Source organism: Zootoca vivipara, chromosome 5 (assembly GCF_965207765.1).
Source record: "Zootoca vivipara chromosome 5, rZooViv2.hap1.1, whole genome shotgun sequence".
Classification (NCBI taxonomy): Eukaryota; Metazoa; Chordata; class Lepidosauria; order Squamata; family Lacertidae; genus Zootoca; species Zootoca vivipara.
Genome location: NC_142588.1, coordinates 21,720,203 through 21,741,920, shown reverse-complemented (window position 1 = coordinate 21,741,920; position 21,718 = coordinate 21,720,203). Strand labels below are relative to the sequence as shown.

General features: G+C 41.7%; 1 protein-coding gene across 1 annotated transcript in view; it reads right to left on the bottom strand.

Annotated features, from left to right (window-relative positions):
* Positions 1 to 21,718, bottom strand: part of GRID1 (glutamate ionotropic receptor delta type subunit 1) — a 131,092-nt gene that overhangs the window by 35,873 nt on the left and 73,501 nt on the right. The window contains exon 9 of the mRNA XM_060275205.2: positions 4,292 to 4,487. Coding sequence (XP_060131188.2) covers positions 4,292 to 4,487 — 196 coding nt within the window. The remainder of the gene's footprint in view (positions 1 to 4,291; positions 4,488 to 21,718) is intronic.

The following is a 21,718-nucleotide window of genomic DNA, read 5'->3' as shown; positions in this document are numbered from 1 at the left end:
GAAACCACCTGCCAGAGAGAGCAAGAGGGCAAGTCATACTGAAATTACTATTCCTGATTACAGTTGTTGGAAATTGCAGGAAGGGAGAATCCTCTTCTGGGCTTCCCGCAGGAACCTGGCTGACCACTGTGAGAACACCTTGCCAGACTAGATACACCATTGGCCTGATCCTGCAGGCTTTTCTTATGTTCTCATTGCTTCTTTTCTTCCTTGCTCACTCTGAAAGTGAACAGCCCTGAACAAGAAGCAGGAAAAGCGCAGGACCAGTAGATTCTAGGGACAGGCAACGGGTCTTATTATTATTATTATTATTATTATTATTATTATTATTATTATTATTATTATTCAATGCCTAACAATGCTGACCTCTGTCACCAGCTCTGCATAGCTGTCAGACAAATGTTAAGGGCTTTCTCCTTAAACTAAATAATCTCACCGCTCCTATAATTATGTGGAGGATAATGCCTACAGATACTGAAAGCAAGAAAACAGAGGAAAGGACATGCTTAGAGGGCTTTATATTGCCTACCATCTACCTGCACTGTGAGTAGAAGCATCCACAGTGGAATCTAAACCTTATACACAAATTACATTTTTCATTTCTTTTTTACATTAATGCAATATAATTGCGGAGTGTGCTTTAGTTCTCACACTTACCCTTGATATGGTAAATTCCCTACAATGTGACTTTTGCCTGTGATTTCCATGTGGAGAAATTTCTTTTGAACGCACAGTGTGAGGAGCTCTGTGCTTTGCTTGTGCCCTGCAGAATGACAGCTTTCAGTGGCTTCCCAAAGACATGGCAAATCTCTGATCTCAGCAAGTTGGGGGCACATTCAGGAGAGATTATCACATGGAAATAAAAGGTGAAAGTCACATTGTAGCAACTTTTCAACATCAAAAAATGAATGTGACACTCAGGCTTTCGAGAGGAGGTGAGGCGGGGGAGAGAAAGGCAGAGTTAGGTTGCATTTCTTTGTCCTGTTGATTTCCGCAGAATTTCTGCTCTCATAGCATGCAGTGCTGGAGGTTAAATTCAATTGCTCGGGGGGGGGGGGTATTTCCAGAAAATTAATGAAATTTTAGCAGAAGAGACATTACACAAGGGAAGAACGATACCATGGTACGGCTAAGATCTTTTCACTATTTTGCACTTGAGCCATATTCCCTGCATTTGTTGTCTAGTTCTACCAAGTACTCTTGGCATCTACCTTCCATTCATACTGACATATATACCACAGGAGAAATTAGGAAGTACACATATAACAAGGGTCTCCAAGTTGCAACAGGGCTAGAAGTCAGGTGGTTCCTCTATTGTTGCTCTAGTCTGAACACATCCCTTTGCCTTGTGGCATATAGACAAAATGTGCCAGCTTTGAGTTGACACTTAAAATGAATAATGCAGCAAGAGTACAGAGTTCAGTATGAAGTTTCCAATCACCTCTGATCATTGAACCCAATAACTCCCACTTGAATCTGGCAACAGCAGCAAAGGTTTGAAGGCGATTAAAATTATGTGAGCGTATATGGTAGAGGAGATATGGGGGAAGGAATGCATGACTGAGTAGAATTACGTTTCCAAAACCAACAAAAGTTGTATGGATGGGAGAATGCATAATGACATTTGACTTGGAAGTTGGACACCCGAAGCAGCTAAACAATGCAGTCTAACTGCAAACCCAGTTGCATGAAACAATATGCACCAAGACAGGAGCTGAGATATACATCCAAATACATACTATGGTATCACTGAAGACGTGCAATCCTTGCTACACCATGTTCTGCACGTTTCTTAGACTCCTACCCACTCAAACCTCTCTTGTACCTATGATACATTGACAATATTTTTATTATCTGGACACATGGACAACAGACCCTGGAAACCTTCCACCAGACATTCAATGACTTTCACCCCACCATCAACCTAACAATGAACCAATCTATGCAAGAAATACATATTTTGGACACTACTATAAAAATACAGGATGGACGTATAGACACCACCTTATACAGAAAACCAACTGACCGACAAACATATCTACATGCTTCTAGCTACCATCCCAAACATACCAAACAATCCATCGTATACAGCCAGGCCCTATGTTACAACCGCATCTGTTCCAACTCTACAGACAGAGAATCTCACCTAAGAGATCTACAGCAAACCTTTTTAGAACTAAAATATCCACCTGATGAAGTTAAACAACAGATCAACAGAGCCAGACTGATACCTAGAGAGAACCTGCTGCAAGACAGACCCCAAAAAGAAAATAACAGAACACCACTAGTCATCACATACAGCTCCCAAGTTAAAACAGTACAACGCATCATCAGAGATCTACAGCCTCTCCTGGACAATGACAGCTCCCTTTCTCAAGCTCTGGGATGAAGACCTTTCATTGCCTACAGACAGCCACCCAATCTTAAACAACTCCTCACCCACAATAATACAACCACCAGACTTAACATGGACACTGGTACCAGAGCCTGCAATAAACCCAGATGCCAACTTTGCTGCCACATACACCCAGACAACATCATTACTGCCCCCAACAACATCCAACATACCATCTCAGGACTATTTAATTGCTCATCTTCTAACATTGTGTATGCCATCAAATGCCATCAGTGCCCTTCAGCTCTCTATATTGGACAAACAGGCCAAACCCTACGCCAAAGGATAAATGGACATAAATCTGACATCAGGAACCATAAGACAGAGAAACCAGTTCAATCTCCCAGGACATTCTATACAAGATCTCAAAGCAGCTGTTTTATTACAGAGAAATTTCAGGAACAGACTGGAAAGAGAAGTTGCTGAATTGGAACTCATTACCAAGATTAAAACCATGGAGCCACCTGGGATGAATAAAGACATCGGATTCTTATCTCATTATGCATGATCAAGCTTTCTTTAGCGCCTCAGCCCTTGCCGCCCCCCCCCCCCCCAGGACTAATTGCAGTCATCAGCAGTCGTTAACAGCCATCTACAGGTTTACCACTCCCATCAGCCCATCACCCATTCCCACCCACCCCACCACCCTCTGTATATATATAAGGGTCTGACACTTCTGTTTCAAGTGTATCTGAAGAAGTGTGCATGCACACGATAGCTCATACCAAAATAAAAACTTAGTTGGTCTTTAAGGTGCTACTGAAAGAATTTTTTTTATTTTGCTTCGACTCAGACCAACACGGCTACCTACCTGTAACATGTTCTGCATAGGTTGTGAGTAGGGTGACTGAGCAAGCCAGTTAAAGCCCTGGTCCCACAATGATGATGATGACTTAAATTTGTATATTGCCCTATACCCGCAGGTCTCAGGGCAATTAGCCTCTTATCCCCTTACTGAGCAGCATGTTTTTAAAATAAAATAAAAAACAGTTCTGCTGTGACAGCTGCAATGCTCAGCTGAGTACCAGCTAGGTGTAGCCATACCCACAGTATGTTCATCTTCCAAGCTGCAGCTCAGCAGGGTGAATCCTGTTTTTTTAAAAAACAAAGAACTGAGCAAAAGGAACCTCTTCTCTCCGGAGTGCTGTGTAGCAAGCTCTGGGGGGAGAACAGATGAACCGGGACAGATTCAACACCCCACCCACCCCTGATTTGCCACACAAAAATGGAAAGGGGTTGTCTTTGTCTCGCCCCCAGAAAAACTTTCCTTTGGCAGCTGGAACTTGGCTGAGCATCCACCCAATTATTTCCACACAAGGGTTCTATGAAAGCTATATTGGGTGGGATGCAAATCTTTACACCAAAATTCCAAGCACAAATTTATACCAGACCTTGAATGGAAACCACTGGATTAGCAACTGACGCGATACATAAAATGACAAGGAGTAACACCCTTGCTGATATGAAAGAAAACTGTAGGAATCAGAAATTCACAATAAAGTGCAAGGGATGTAATGAAAGTTTTTATGGATTAGAACAATAGCCATTCACAATTGGCAGTCTGGACTCCTGCCGTGGGTTCATCAAAGGCAATATGATTTTGATTGTCACCTAAGTGCAAGCTTCAGTTCAGAGATGGGGTTGGGGTGGGGAGAGAATACAAAAAAAAAAAAATCAAAAAAATCACACCAATCTCATTCCAAACAGATTTGCAGCTTTCTTAGGAAGAATAAATGGCAATGTAATCACTATGGTTTAAATGGTTTCTTTTTTAATCTATTTTAAAATTATTAATGGCAGTTAATTGCTTTTACGGAACAGCAAACGGATTTATCCTCAATGAAAATATTAAGCGCAAACCTCCTATAGGTAAATTAATAATGCCCATATTCTTACCTTCCGGATGCCTTCAGAGGGATTTGCCACGCAGTTATCAGCTCCATTATTCTTGCTGATAGTCTTCCACAACTCAGCAAAGGTGCTGTCTTGCTCCAGAGGGTTTGTTCCTTTTGCTTTGAAGTATTCATAAACCGCAGAATCCCGGACAGTACCATAAGATACATCCATTTGTTTGGAAAGATCCTGGAATGTTCTGAAATGGAAGAAGAGTTTAAATGTTCTATCTGAAGGAAGCAAAGAAGTCTTGGGTCAAACTGCACCTCTTTGATCTCCCGGTTGTTTTATGAACTTAAAAGCAGCTTGGAAAAGGAAAACAAAATTGATAATGGCAGAAGAGTTGGGGGAGAGGGGAGGGTGTGAAGAACAAGCCACCCTATGGCTCCTTTCATGGGACTTGAGGTTTTAAGATTTTTTAGCCTGAAATCCAGTATTTCCCCTAAAAATCTAACATGACAAATAACACAATAGATCTTGTAGAAGGAAGAAAATCCTATAACTGTAGTCATAGAACATGTGTGCATTGCAGAAATGCATCTATACTGATTATTTGGCTGTCAGGTGGTGCTGTGGGTTAAACCACAAAGCCTAGGGCTTGCTGATCAGAAGGTCGGCGGTTCTAATCCCCGCGACGGGGTGAGCTCCTGTTACTCGGTTACTGCTCCTGCCAACCTAGCAGTTCGAAAGCACACCAGTGCAAGTAGATAAATAGGTACCACTCCGGCGGGAAGGTAAACAACGTTTCCGTGCACTGCTCTGGTTCGCCAGAAGCGGCTTAGTCATGCTGGCCACATGACCCGGAAGCAGTACGCCGGCTCCTTTGGCCAGTAAAGCAAGATGAGCACCGCAACCCCAGAGTCATCCGCAACTGGACCTAATGGTCAGGGGTCCCTTTACCTTTACATTTAAGGAAAATATCTTCTAATAATTGTTAATTCCGTTAAGCAAGACTAGAATCGGTTCTCTTAGTACTATTGCTCCAGCAGAGATGTGTGAAAATAGAAGAGGAGGGAACAGCTTTTTTGCAACCCCCCCCCTTCCCTACAGGCCATGCATCTCCTGAAACTGTTCTTTTTTAAAAGTGTTACACCCCTCTCCCTGTTAAAGGGTCCCTTCCATTTGATCAAAAGCATTTTCACTTGTGCAAGCAGACTAACTGGATACTTCTGAAGAAGTGTGCACGCACACAAAAGCTCATACCAATGACAAACTTAGTTGGTCTCTAAGGTGCTACTTGAAGGATTTTATTATTATTATTTTGAATAAAACCTGTTATTTCTTAAAAACTTCAATACATATATCCCAGTACTATGTGTAACCACAAGTAAGCCTTCATTGCTACCAATAAATAAAGCAATGTAAAACCATCATATTTTTAAACAATGATTGTATAATGATTCCCCCACTCCATAATTTTGCCTTGTTTTTCTTCATCCACATCAATCAGTGTAGCAAAAGGTAGCCCACTAACAATGGGTGTCTGGTCCTATTACCCTGTCTCCTTACCACCACCCACTTATTTGTCACCTAGAGTGGGATTCCTACTACCTTGTGGTGGACGACTCGTGAGTAAGGTAGGGGTATATAGTCATACCTCGGTTTAAGTACGCCTCGGTTTGAGTATTTTCAGTTTAAGTACTCCGCGGACCCGTCTGGAACAGATTAATCCACTTTCCATTACTTTCAATGGGAAAGTTCGCTTCAGGTTAAGTACGCTTCATGTTAAGTATGGACTTCCAGAACCAATTACACTCATACTTCGGGTTAAGTGCGCTTCAGGTTGAGTACTCCGCGGACCCGTCTGGAACGGATTAATCCACTTTCCATTACTATCAATGGGAAAGTTCGCTTCAGGTTATGTACGCTTCAGGTTAAGTACAGACTTCCGGAACCAATTGTGTTTGTAAACTGAGGTACCACTGTATAAATGTGCTTCAATCTGTGCAGACATTCAAGCTTTCTTTTGGCTAGCAGTTTCTCTTCTGCTGAAATTGGCTAATTTTGCACAAGTCTTTCTTCCACTTCATCATCCGCTAATGCTTAATACTTAATACTGTTTTAAGTATATCAGAGCGCTCAATGGACACACATATCTCAGCTATCAAGGGATATCTCCTAATCACCTTACCTTCCCTATGGGTTTTCTTTCAAAGTTAATGAATTCCCAGAGGGGTGGCCCTGTTACTAGTATTTGTCATTCCTAGACTTCCATTCTCTGACCTGCCTTTAGTAGCCACTTGATCCTTGGCTTTTTGTAGCACCTGATTAACTCACTTTGACAATATATTCTGCCAGTCTGGAGGCATCTTATCTGGAACTGAGATTGAGCTGGCCTCCTTTGCATTTACAAATGCAGGTACTTAATGAGTAGTACTTAATGGATGGTAAGGGAATAAACTGGAAGTGTGCTGAAGAAATTCTTAAGAGGCATGCTGAGCTTAAACAGTAGTTACAAAACGCTCTCTTCTGCATTCAGCATTAGCACAAGTGTACAATGTGTACTGAGATTAATGAATTATACATGATAGGAAAAAATAAAACCAAATCATGGATTTCACAGTGAAGACATCTTTCTGATTATTGTTCATTAATTACATACAATTAGAGCAAAACAGCATCTTGCTGTTACAGGCATATGGGCTAGAGAAGCTTTCAGAGGGTGAATCTCCTCTTCCATACTCTTCTCACCGTGCTTCATGATATCAACATAAACAAAAACAATGCTTTGATGAATGTGGGAGATCAAAATGAATTACGCAGCTGAACCTAAATATGAAAGTGCTCTGAATTATTGCTGTGACAGCCACTGCTAAATTAATATATAACTGCCACAGAACACCAGAGCTATCACTTTCATCCAGCATATTTGAAATGGTAATTTCCTTCCCTTTATTAATATTTATTCATGGGCTTTTTTAGCAGCCAGATCAACAGGGAACGTTTCAACCATCTTCATCTGGCTGGTAAATTAAGATTCCCCTTCCCCGCAAAGTGTTTTCCAACGAGAGATTGGATCACTCCTAGTTCTACATCATTTGATCGCTTGTCACTTGATAGCTCTCAGTTGTGTCGACTTGAAAAGGCTTTTTTAAATGATCACATTGGGTGATCATTATTAATCAAAGAGCACCACCGACCTAGCATTTCCTTTACCAAGTAGCAGAGCGAAAACAAAACCAAACAGGTTACTGGCATTCTCCCCGCCAATATTAAATTATCCATCCCCCTATAGTGCAAACTAAGAGACATCATTTAGAGATTGGTTCCTATAGATAGTTCCTTCTTTCTTTGTGATCTCTCCCTTGCCCCAAATATATAGCATTCTGTTATCTTTTGCTAATATTATGTTTTATTGGAAACTCCTGAAAAGGGTATAGCATTCTCAATAAAGAATGCATTTTAATTGCTGTTATTTCCCCTAAAACTGACTGTTTTTATCAACCTTTATCATCTTTTTTCCAACTTTCTTTATATGGGGTAGAGTCAGTTGGCTTGATAAACTAATGGATACTTTTAATTCTTGTTTTATGTTAATTTGTATTTTAGGAGGGATGTTCTAAAATATATTAGATTTACTATAATTCATTCGCAAATCTGCTACTTTCTGTTACTTTCCCCGTTCATTTTGGAATTGTGAGGAATTAGGGGAGATAATATACACTATTCCACTAGTAAAAATTAAGGAATATATTTTTCATTCATTTCAGAGATTTCCATCCCATCTTTCAAAATACGGTTTTCAAGGCAGCTGACAACCAATATAAAACCATTTTTAAATAGGAAAAAAAATCAGTATCTAAAATATTAACAACTAACACAGCAGCATCCATTAGACCAGCAAACCAACACAGGAATGGCAAAATTAACAATAAAAAGATAAAACGAAGAGGATCATTAATTGAAAAGCCAGTCCATCTTCTCTCTAAACTGGCCATGAGCATCGTGATTTTTTATATCTACTGAAAAATTAATTTTCATTACTCATTGCTCACTCCCTTATCTTTAGTTACATTATTTATGGACTAGGTTATTTCTGTGGAATCAGATGCCTAAGAAGATCACTACAAAACGTATCTTCATTAAGTGGAACAATAAGAGCACATGGATTTCTTGCAAGTATTTCAGCAGATTTTTTTCTGCTAATCATTAAATAGGAATGTGACCTAATAGTTGTATATCTATCAACGTTTCCCCTCTCTCTTCATAGTACATATAAACAGAAAAAAATATTTGTCTGTCTTCCTGTTCTCATTTCCTATACCTCTGTTTTTTCCATTTCACCATCCCCACAACTATTAACCCCTCAGCCTTCCAAACACAAGGCACTGTTGAGTTTCTCTGGAAACTCCTTTCCTGCAGAGCACCCTCCAGCTACCACAACAAAACTCTTCAAGCCCTTAAGCTGATTGAAACATTTAAAGTGGTTTAAGTTGCTTTAAGGACTTCTATCATTTTAAGCCCTTAAGCAGCTTTAACTAAAGCTCGCAAATAGCATCAGTCTCTAGTTGCTGAAAATTTGTGAATGGCTGGTGATGATGTCCAATATTGCCTTGGCATCCCAGATTCACCTTTTCTTCTGGGTTTAAGTATTATCCTAAGTTATTAGTGTAGGAGGCTAGTCTTTCATCAGTTTCTACTTCCGTCTTGGGATCTAACATATTATTCATGATGGAAGGCACATCTCCATTCATTCTTCAGTATCGCAGGTTCCCAAGGGATGGGACCAACTAAGTCACATTAAGTCCACCAGTTCTGAATGCTGGCCCAGTAGAGGCTTCATAAATTTGCTACCTGCCTGAAGCTGCAGAAGGGATGTCTCTTTCAACTCCTTGGCAGGGCACAATGCATGGCTAGTGTGCTTTAGTTAGCTTGGTGGATTCACAAAATACAGTTGACAGAGGGAGCAGGTTGGGCAGGTAAGACTAGGAGTGAGTGATGTGGTATTTTGTGGTCCTCCAATTTAAGCTTCCAAAGAAATGATCAGTTCCTGTAGGCCAGTGATGGCCAAACTTGGCCCTCCAGCTGTTTGGGGACTACAATTCCCATCACCCCTGACCACGGGTCCTGTTAGCTAGGGGTGATGGGAACTGTAGTCCCAAAACAGCTGAAGGGCCAAGTTTGGCCATCACTGCTGTAGGCAATACTCCCTGAACACTACTTTAATAGGTTGTACAAAGCTATAGGTTCTCCAAGCTACATGAAGCAGTGCTGAAATTGCCTCCTGGGCAAACAACATACTGTACCTAAAGATTTGGGCATGAAACACAAGATAGATGTGCAACACCCTTAAATGAAGCTGGCACAATATAAACTGCAGCTGATGAATTAAGAGGTATGCAATGCAATCTCCTTAGCACTTTCTCATATCCGTTCATTTTGCCCTTTGAGACCTAATCCCTGTTAGCTCAAGTACCAACCAATAAACCTTCCATTACTGCCGAAAATCATCTTTCTTGCTCTAATCGAATTTTAGATTCTCATCAGAGCTTAGGCTTGTTTCATTCTTTAAAGCCAGCTGCTGTGACCATTCATGAGCTTTATTTCTTTTCCTTGGCACTCTTAACTCCAAATCTTGTGCTCCCACTGCTTTAATATTACAACAGGAAGAAGATTCCACAGCCTTAATTTCCACAATATTTGCAAAATGAAGCTGCCGACGTATAGGATGCCCCATTTACTCCAACACTCAGTTCTCAAACCACCGAGGGGCTGTTTTCAAATGTGAAGACCAGTGGAGTATCAAGAGGCAATGTTCTTTGTAATAATTTTTATTACCACGATTACTGTCCATCATCTATATAGTGCCAGCCATGTGGCAAGATGCTTGTCATTGTGATCAGAGCAAAACTTCCAATGCAGAGATAAAAATGAAGCCAGTTGCAAAATAAAAATAAAAAAGTGTCATTGCTTGAGACAATCTGTTTAGACTGGAACTATTTTGCATTTTGCCAAGCCTGTTATCAACATATATCACAATAATAGATAATATTGTGGAATTAAATAAATGAAACTATAATTTCTGGTGCTTATATAGTAGGCTAAAAACCAGCTGTTAATCTGTCATCCCATTACTGTAGCCACTGGCTCATTTGCTGTGATGTCATGTTAGGCAATATTATAACTGCTCAGAGCCAATGTCAGGCAGGTTGACAAATACTGAGGCCTCTGTAGGCTATGTCATATACTAGGTTTTCCCCACGTGTACAAGAAAACAGGCATACTTGTAGTGTTCGACATTTTCCTTTCTTCTATTATACTGATAAATGACTAAGTTTTGAAGAAAGAAAGCCAACCTTTTCCTGCAATGAGGGAGAAGGAAAGACACACACATCTAGTATCTAAACGTTAGCAGTAAATATGTTTCCCAACACCCAAGTATTCTTAGGTGATATGTAATATATGACATGGTCCCACGAGGGAAATGAATGTGGTATGTTTTTTTTTTGGCAGTGTATTATGGCCTTGGCCTCAAGCTCTGAGTCAGAGGAGGGTGAGCTGCTCAGATTTGAGGCTGCTGTGTGTGACTAAAAAGTTGGTTTTTCTGGACCAGTTGGATCAAAAAGTGTTTCTCCCCCCCCCTTTCTTTCCCTGCCAGCAAATGGTTAATGAACGACAGTCTCTGATTGGCTGTGGTTCCAGGAGGGAGAGTTTAAAAGGAGAGGTTTTAAGAGACAGTGGGGGGGGGTAGAGTGAGGAAGAGGGTTGGAATAGAGGTTGGAGAGGTCAAGAGATAGGTAGGGAGACAGGTTAGGTTGAGGTAGAAAGAGTGAAAATGAGAAAGAGTTGGTTCTGGAAAACAAAACAACTTCCACTCTGAGCGTATTGTGAAGGACAGAGTGTGGTGTCCTGTAGGAAGAACAGACCGGAATTTTTTACTGGGAGGCAGAGGATGAGCCAGGAGAAGTAGGAGATGGAAAGGAGCAGCCTACTTGGGACTCAAATCTAGTCTGGAGGGGAGAGATTCTTCTAAGGAAAAGAAGAAACTCCCAAACCCAATGAAAGGAGGGGTGTGTGTGGAGAGCCCCTGGGTCTATTGCTTAAGGTACCTCAGGAGTAGGATTGTTAAAGGGGGTGGATAACTGAAAAAGTATCACAATTTAAAGGAACCAAACCTATAACGCAAAAACAACTGAGGATGAATTAAAGTGTAATCGTACTGTACTGTATACCTGAAGTAACCTAAGTTTAATCCTAAGTGTGATATACTATCTTGCCTTAAATAAATCTTTATTGTTTATTTAAATAAAACCTGTCTGAGACTCCAACTTATTAGTTACCCCCTCCCAAAGGTCCCCCGCAGGATACTCTGGGTTAGTATTTTAAGAGGAAAGGAAAAGAAACCTTCGAGTAAAGGGTTGTTCAGTGGGGTGGGGGCAATTTATCTAAGTAAGAGTGGGCCCAATGGTGTGAGAGGAAAAAGTGCCACCGCGCCTGTCAGAGGGACTCCTTAGAGGGACCCTCCCCCAGCCATCCTGACCAGCACTTGGCCCAGTGATAGCGCTAGCAGCGGGTCAGGAGGAGGGAATGAGGAATGGAGCGGGGTGAAGAGGGGGCTCTCAGACGTGTCAGAGCTGAGAAACCGACCCAGCTGGCCAGAGGGGGAAGGACAGCGCAGCGAGGTGTCAGAGCCTCTGCAACGCTCCAGCCAAAGGATGGGAGAAGGGCCGCAGCACCTTCCGGCGCCCGAATTGAGGCACGCGCCCACACGCAGGGCTAGGGGGAGGCACTTTGGGGTGCCCAGGCTTTTATGCTGGTCCAAGACACGATAGAAGCCATTGCTGGGTTCTGAATTAGACTAGGCAGTCATGTTTTCTGATATTTCTGCACTGTAAATAATATGCACAATAAAACTCTGAAAGGCAGAGCGGACTGGAGCGTCTTTACTCGAGAGTAGCCGCAACAATCCCGACAGCGCCCATCGCCACACTGGGCTATTGGGTGAAAAGCAGGACCACGCTCTTATCACTGAGCCTGACACCACCAAACCAGAGTCAAGACGTTCACAGGCACCCTGCCCTGAGATCAGAGAGCCAAATGTCTCCTGCATGGACGGTCCCACCTGCCCAGTAGCAGAGGAAACATGCCAGGCAGGAGGCTGCAGACAGCAAAGCAAGAGACACACTCATCTTCAAGCTAGCACCTGACGACTTTAAGAGTCTCCATTCTTTCAGCAAGGGCATGGAGCTTGGGAGGGCTGGGCTGGAGACAGGAGTGCTCAAGGAGCGCTCCACCTCCAACCAGTATTGAGGAAAATTGCTCCTTGGGAGTAATTTGTGCTCCTTCCTTGTTTCGGCTAGGCTGAGAGTCAAAGGCCAGCTTGGCATGACCTCTAAAATGAAATAAAAACCTGCCTGCAGAAATGCATGCAACCTTTACTGCAGCCTAAGTGGTTAACCCAGAGGTGACCAGGAAAACACTGGCCCACCTTTAAATTCAAGATCCAAATTGGAGGTTTTATTGGCATTCACTTTTGCAAGAACTAAGAATGGTTACAGTGCAAATACTTTTATGGAGAGTTTTACTGCAGCAATTACAGAAGTTGTAATATTTCTGAAAATGCTGAAATGTTTAGATTTTCTTAGTTCCTCTGCATAAATAGAGCCTTAATTACAGCTGAAGGGGAGGAGAATCATTTCAAATGCTAAGGGAGTAAAACAGTTACAGAAAAGGATAGTTAACCTTGCTGCTGCTGCTATCCTATGCAGAAATCTTTAAATATTTTTCTGTATTCATCAGGAAATGCCAGAAATAGGTCTCCCATATTGTCAACGTCGTACGTCAGTGCTTTCTTGAACCTCCCTGGATTATGTACTAAGGCTGAATTTAAGACTTGAGTATGCATTCAGATTACACCAGAGCAGCAGGAAATGTAGAAGATATGCCAAGAATCTAATATTATTTTTTAAAAGTAGGTTTCTGGTGATTATGTCTCTTGAGATGAGCTTGGAAGCCTGTGTACAGATGACCTAGTGAATCCTCAGGAATTGCGGTTGGGGTATATTTTCTAAAGGCAGGTATTCTGCAGCCATAAAGCTCCTTATCCTTCCCTATGCGCATAATTTTTATGCAGCGTAAACTAATCTCTGCAATTTTCCATGCATGTGTCTGTGTGACTGCATCCGGGTCATAGAATGTGATTTTCCTTAGCAAATGGTGTGCCACACAGGCAGGGCTGTCCCACCCAAAAGGCTCACCTCAGGTGCTTGATCTGGCCTCTGAGGAACAAGCCACTTGCTGCTGGCTCCTCTCTGGTCTCTTTTCACTCCCCCACCACCTTCAGAGCACCAGGGATGGTGTTGGCTGCAGAAGCGGTGTTGCTGTAGTTGTTGGTAAACCGCTTTGCTTCGAGGTATTTTTTTTAAAAAATATATATCAAATGGTGTATAATTTCTTCAAGAAATAAATAAGTAAAGCAACAGTGTTTAGCAAACATCTAATAAATTGGAAGAAGGCTGGTATCATTGGTAACATTTACAATTGGAGTTTAAAAGAGTAATGTCAGGGGCTGGTCTGGGTTGGAAGATTGGGGAATGCAATCGCAGGGAGATCGGTTCCTAACAGAAGAGGAGGGGGACTATTTGCCTCTGCTTCCAGCATTTCCAGAAGCAGAGAGACAGGCAGAGACAGAAGCTGCACAGCTGAGAGAGGAGCTACCCAGTTTTGATATAGTAGCTAAGCAACCAGAAGGGAGGGAGCAGCTGGGCAAGACATCAATTGAGAGTGGGGGGACCCCCTCCCTCCCCCCAAGCTCGGAGGTCCAAGTATGCCAAATAACAAAGGAGACACAGGGGAGGAGGGACCTTTCATGCGCTTCTTGCTGCGGAAGTTGGGAGGAGTCAAGAGTGAGCGACTGCTATCCTTGCAGAGAGTCTGTGTGTGCTCGCAACACGATACTGTAGTAAAAAGACTATAAATCTACCAAATGCTTGTTAATTCTTTCGGTGAGCTACCAGAAGGGAGAGGGGAACTCCCGTACTTGACAAGTAATTAGTTACCGACCATGAGTTGAGCCAATCCCCCGTGTTTCTGAAGAGTCGCTGGTCTGGGCTAAGGTTACCAGACGTCCCTGTTTCCCGGGAACAGTCCCCGGATTTACAAATCAGTCCCCATACAAAATCCATTGAAGTTGAAAAGTGTCCCCAGATTCATTGAAAAAAAATCTGGTCACCTAAGTCTGTGCATGCCTCCTGATTAGAAAGAGGCAAACCTAGAATAGTGGCACATGCAGGGATGCTACAGGATATTTCAGGTTCATGTAACATCCTACGTTTTTGACTTGGCGTGTTAGGATGGATGAGATACATAGGGTCATACATATTTTATTAGCTGCTCTGTGGCATCTGCAAAAAGATGGGGAGTAAATTCTAAAATTAACAAAGGCAAAGACTTTGTTTCACCACATAGGCCATCTGCATAATTAAAAACACACTGTATTTTAGGGCAGATGCATGTTTTGGTGACATAGGGAGGCCATGAAGGTAAGCTTTTTGCTCAGGGCCACCACACTAAGCTTTCAGCTCAATGGTGCAACTAAGCTGCTCCAACAGAAGAGTTGCCACTAAAATGAAGTGCTGCCCAGGGCATGCAGACTTCTAAGCTTCTTTGGACAGAAAATGTGTGCTATCCGTGTGCCAAATTCCCATTGCTGAGTTTAAAATTGCTTAGCTTTCTCTCTCTCTCCAACCTTCCCTCCTCCTCTCTGTCCAAGTATTAAAATCACTGAATAGACACATTTGAAGTTTCTGCCACTAACATTCTGAATAATGTAAATTTTAAATGCCTGGCTTGAATAAACAGAGTTGGGCAGGGGAATTGAGGGATGTATTTAACATCCATGTATGTCTGAATTCAAAAACACTTTATGTTTTCCAAGTGCATAAAGTGCTGACCCGGGGGGGGGCATAAGTTAACAACTGGTTAGATATAATTTGCATACAAAGAACAAAATCCGATGAATAGAGGGTCCTTCACTCCCCCCCATTGAATTTAGTGTGAAGTGGGGGGGGGGTTCACTAATGCACAATTGGTGTCCAGAATTACAGGCAATCCTCTATTTTTGAATTTTAGGCTGCTTTTGCAGAGACAATCAAATAAGAAGGTAAAAACCAATAAAATCCAAGGTGTGTAAAACAACGCAGATGTGAAAAAATGCATACAAAGTAGCACAAAAAAGCCTACCTAGAATGAAATATTACTTTAAACCCGAGTTTACTGTAAACTAGCAGACAAGCCACAACTCATTCAAATCCAAAGGCCCAGCGAAATAGAACAGGATAGAATTCAGTGCTGTGCTATGGAAAATATTCTGTCTGTGCAAGTGTTGCAACTTGCAATACAGAAATATTTTCTCTTTCCGCCCCCAACGCTATACTGGGGGTCCTCCCAGCCCCAAGACCATTTCAGGGCTGTACAGGGAGAGCGGGTGGGAGACCCACTGAAACAGGTAGAAGTCTTTGCTCATGGCTTTCACTGACGGGGCTTGTTAGTTGAATTCACCCATTACAGCAGATTGAAAGATCTATGGCAGGGTGGTTTGATGCCTGGCCTGAGGGCTGCATGTGGCTCTCGAGGCCTTTTTGGGTGGCCCTCGGAAACATTTGATGCACCTCCCCCCCCCCCCCGAGCCTTTGTGTCTCCTTCCCAAAGACAGGTATTTGAGGGGCTTTGGAAAGGAGGTGTGAAGGCTCTGGCTGTGTCCTAGAGAACATCCGCCTCCTTCCTAAAGCTTAGGTAGCACTTTCATAGCCTGATGCCTCACCTAGCTGGATTTTGGAAGGCAGCATGAGGGCTAAGGGGGGCATCCAATCCACCCCACGTGACAAGGCAGTGTGTGGCCCACGGGTCCCATGTCAAAGTGCTCTTGTGGCCCTTTCAGTATGAAAAGTTGGGCTGTCCTGGAATCCATTTGGATCTTCAGAGAGAAAGAGAGTCAAACAACTTAGGCCACAGCTTTCCAAACTATATATCACAACAAGTTAGTGTGTTAGTTACAGTGTGTGTGTCACACGAGCACTCCCCTGGGGGGCTGGAAAGCGGTTAGTTTAACCTCCGGTTTGCTAGTGAAACTGCATTTCTGTTTTACGAAATGATGCATGTCTAAAAAGTGTGTCACCATGAAAAGTTTGGAAAGTTCTGACTTAGTTGGTGCTGCCAAAAAGGCCTTGTTCCATATCATCACCAACTGCACCTATGAAGATGGGGGGTTATAAGGCAAAACCTCAAGGCAGAATGTTTATAGGAGAGAATACAGTCCTTGCAACATCACCATTACTATTACTAGTGCTTTTTCTGGGGGGGGGGGACGCAGGGGTACACATACCCCTAAACATTTTGTGAATCCAACGGGAGAGGAAACTTTTAAAAAAGTTACAATGTTAAGTTTCTTCTCTAGCACAGTGAATCATCAGTTCTGTTGCTACCCCCGATGGTGGCCTCATTTCCTGTGACAGTGTTTCCTGAGTCTCGGACAGAAGTGAGTGTTTAATATGTGAAGTAGGAATTGGAATCTAGCATAGTGATTGGTCAATTTTGTTGTATTTACTGTATTTATTTTTCCCAATTTGAATTATAAAATGGTGATTTTCTTGAGTCAAAATGAGAGTACCCCTAAATATTTTTTAAGGTGGCTTACACATAAAATAGGGACAACTAAAACATAGTGGGGATCATTAAAAAACAATTAAACGCACCCACCCTGAGCCCAAACTAGATAGGACTTCAACAACAGTCCCACATGTTTTGAAGTCTTGTGGCTGCATACACATGACACAGCACAACTGTGAGGGGAGAATAAATGCATAAAAAGATCTAGTTAATTACAGCGGGATGCTTCAGCTATAGCAAGTCTAGCAATGTAGACCAGACCAACTGAAGCACAGCAAAGCAAATGCATTTTGCATGAAATCCCATCCTGTAGAGAAATGGAATTCTATTATGTGTATCACATATTCCTTTGTGAATAATGCTGTATTAGGAGTGACCGATGGTCACTGAATTTTAAGTGCACATTTTCATAATATTTTTAGCATATGCACAAGTATTTGAAAGATTAAAACCAAGACTGTCAGATAGGCAAGATATCCAGTAAATATATTCATGGATACTGTCCTGTGGCTTTGAGCTGCGTGTGGAAATGTGCAGATAAGAATGCTTCCCTATGTCAGGGGAATGTTTTGTGCATGTAATACAGGGGACCCCTGTGCATGTCAGAAACCTTTTCATTCACAGGAGAGAAGAGGAATGCAGCAGGAGGAGGTATTTGGATCTAACTCTTTTTCATCTGGATTGGATCTGTACTCTTTTTCATCTAGATGAATTTGATGTGCCATGGACACAATCCAGCAAAATAATCAAAATAGTGAGTTGCTGAAAAGGAAGTGTTTTTCTTTAGATGCTTAACCAGGAGGCTGCCATTTTGAATTGTGGCTGCCACTTTGCATTTTCCAAGATTTCCCAAGGCTTCTGGAAGAACCAAAATGGAAGCCACATTGATTCTCTTCCTACCCCCGCCCCCCTCCAATTTTTTCATCCCATCCTGAAATATTTTAGACACAAAACAGGTAATTTTGAGTGAAATGGCTGAGAAAACACTTGTTTCCCCTACTCCAGTTGCCAGCCTAACCCAATCAATTGTAGGATTACAGACGCTGCAAAGAAAAGAAGCAAATAATGCAATTAGGTTAAACACAGAAGTGACACAAAACCACTAACTAAACATTTCAAGTAGAAACAAGGGCTTTTACTATCATTTATTCATGGTGACTTAGTATTAATTAATCTTGCACACACATGCTGAACAAGGTTTCTCCTGCCTCGGGAGTCACTATTAGCAGTTCTGGAGCTTTCCATCTAAGTGACAAGCACAGAAATCTGTTGTACAAAGCCAAATAAAATAATATGTTCCTCACAGAGTAATAGCAGACTTCTTGCCAAGGGGAAACACTATGTTGCATTTCTGTATCCTGCTTTATATATTGCTCAGATACTGAAGAAAAAAGTATGGACTATATAAGTGTCTATTTGCAGGACCCTTTCAGGACTTTTGCTGGACTGGACTGGTGAGTTTTAGCCATGCTGCCATATACAGAGTCAGTCATGAGAGAGATGAAGAGGACTCAGCACGGTTTAGATTTTAGGTGGTTGCAGATAGGTGTTTATTGTGGAATCTGTGCTTACCATGCTTTTTAATCTGGATTTACATTTTCTGGGGGAAATGCATGTTTAGGTGCCAGGCAAAAACTTTCCTCTTTAACCAGGCTTTTGGCTGATTGACATTCGCCCTTTAAAAATGTGTTGGGCGGGGGTTATTGGGTTGCTCCTGGGTTTTTTTATATTTTGATTATGTATTTTGTGATTTTATATTGTTATTTTATCCTGTGAACCGCCGTGAGACCTGCGGGGATAGGGTGACATACAAATTTAATGAATATTGGGAAAGGAAGATGGCTGCCGAATGCTTGAAGCAGGGTTTTGAGCTCTAAGGCCAATTCTAAGGCAGGTTTCTGCTCTATGACCAACCCTTAGCATTTGTTTTTATCCTCTCTTCCATTTTAATTCTTAACTCCTTTTAGTGATTCGTTTTGTTGTTTTAATTTATTGTCTTATCTCATTGTTTTATTGTTCTAACTCCCCTAAACTGTGAGGCTGCATGAAGCTGGGCTGGGCTGAGCACTTTGCTAGGCAGTGCCAAACACAAGGTCGAGCCAAAGTTTACAAGATACTAGTTATAAATCAAGGAAGAGAAACATCTTGATTATCAGAACTGTTGACCAGCGAGCCTAGGTGGCAGCTGCAGAGAGTCTCCAAAATGCTCCCTTCTGCTGGATGGCACTGACTCTGGACTCGTAAATTCAAGGCCACCACATTTGGAGATAATTGATTTCTGCAAAGTGCCGACAAATAATCATAATTATTGTGGTACTTACTAGAAAGAACTGCAAAGATCTGGGAATCATGCCAGATTGGTTAATCAGCTCCCCGGAACCCCGAAGGAGACAGAGCAAAATCACACATTATTTTCTCCAAAAGGAGAGTAAGGGGGAGCTGAATGAGTTAATTCTGGATGAGGCCGTTCCTCACCCTTCCACTGTTCTGGATTGGTCAACTCATCGTAAAGGGCTCCGACAAGATTCCAAAAATATTAATATTAAATATTACCCAATAAGCCTGCTGCTCAAGAACTGGCCTTAGCTGAGGAATCCTATAAGGCAAATATAACTTGATATAATGACCCAGAGGCCACCTTCTGAGTGAACACCCGAGGAGGAAATCCCAAAGCAGAGCCCTGAAACAAACATAATAACGGAAGTAACATCTCAGAGCCCTGGAAGGAAACCAATACGGGTATTAGAGAGGATGTGGCCCACAATATTGATGGTGACATACTACAGGACTGGCAAGTTCCAATCCAGAAAAAAAGGCTGGAATGGAACCTGATACTAATCCCTTAAGAACTTGTATTTGTCAACTACCCAAAACCGAAGGGCTTCCTCTCATGGATAGATCACATAATGCATTTCCTGAACATCCTGAATGATATGTCGCCAGGAGCGGTAAAGTCAAACGGTATTGTTTCTATAGAGTACTTACATTAATAATAGAATAATAATAATAATAATAATTTTTTTAACCCCGTTGCCACAGTGAGCCATCTGTGAGATCTCAACAAACAGTTTTCATTCGACACTTAGCTGCTGCGGACTGAAAAACTGTGATGTGCCAAAAACTAATCCCAGGGGATTAAGCTGTTAAACATGAGTAGCCTCAATTCAATGCCCAAATGGGAGGCTGCCCCCAGGCCCCTATGTACACCTCTGAAAGTTCCATGGAAGAAAGCGTGGATATAAATGAAATTGCAATTAATTAATTAATTAATTAGCCCATCCTGAGTGTGAGTTTCGCAGCTCTAATAGAATCATAGAATCATAGAGTTGGAAGAGATCACAAGGGCCATCCAGTCCAACCCCCTGCCAAGCAGGAAACACCATCAAAGCATTCTTATAGAAATAGTGGTGACTGCATTTTATATTCTAAGTTTTTATTCTCCGAATGCTTTATTACTTAGAAGGAGCTTTCAGTGGGGTGGGGTGGGGTGTTTGTTTGCATTCCTCTATGCATAAATCAGTTTAGAGAAGAGCTCCAGTTTGTTCATTAGCTTTAGGTCTAGGCTAGGGAGTGAGGGAGGGTGGAAGCATAAGCTACAGAGTAATCTTGTTTGCCAATAGGAAACGGAACAAAATAAAAGGCACTTAAGAGCAATTTATACAGATGGCTACACTTTTCAACCAAGATACAAAAATGAGCTTAATTGCGGTGTGAACGTTTTGAAACAATCATTGTGCTATTTTGTTTTTAATTTGAGTAAGCTTAAAGGGTTAACACATTTACCAACTAAGTATTTTAATATATGCAATATAATTATTAGTGAAAGAAATAAAGAAGGAAAGAAAGAAAGAAGGAAAGAAAACCAACTAAAGCGACAGGCTGAAATAAAGAGCAACTCAGTCCCAACAGCAGATTTTAGCCACTTTACCTAAATCAAGTGTATCATAAAGTTGGCATGAAACCATTCTGTTTGAATCAGACACATCTGGCAAATGACAAACGCTTTTGCCTAAAATGAAAGTAACAAACTACCTTGATTATCTATGTAGATTTGCTTCCCACCTGCTTCATATCTATTTATCCAGCTACTCAGATTTGGAGACACATCTATCAAAACTTCAGCAACAAAGATCGAAGTTGGGAAGGGGGGGGGGAGAATCTGATACAATGCCATCCTTAGTGAGGGCCCCTTTGCAGGAATGAAGGTCACACATTCCTCATTTAGGAGCAGCAACTGTTGTGTGATTATCACTAGAGCAATGGTTACCATTTTCTTCTTTCCTACAAACCACCTGAAAATTGCTGATGGTCTTGGCAGGCCACTTAATGATTTTTTCTGCCTGTGGAAGCAATTGTATTGCACTAGGCCAGATGCTTTATGATTTTTAACTGTATTTTAATTGCTTATTTTATTTCTTATATATTGTATTTTATTGTTCATACAATGTAAGAAACTAAAGAATCAATAAAATGCAATTAAAAAGTCATATGGATATTTAACATGATGAATATGCTATCTCTCATCTTCAGACACAAATCCACAGATATGCCACGGACTCCCCAAATGAAGCTCACAGACCACTAGTGGTCCATGGACCACAGCTTGAAATCATCACTAGAGTTTCTGCCCTCTGCTTCTCCAGCTAGCCATGTGTTCTAACTTAACGGCGAGCCACATTAGGAACTGGAATACAGACTTCGGGAAGAAATAAACACAAGAGCAATCACTCCAGTGACACAGGAATCGGAAGTACCAGAAAGTCCACTGAGATTGTTTGGGCTAAAAGTGGCTTCCATGTAACCTAGTGCTTGATAAAGATTCAT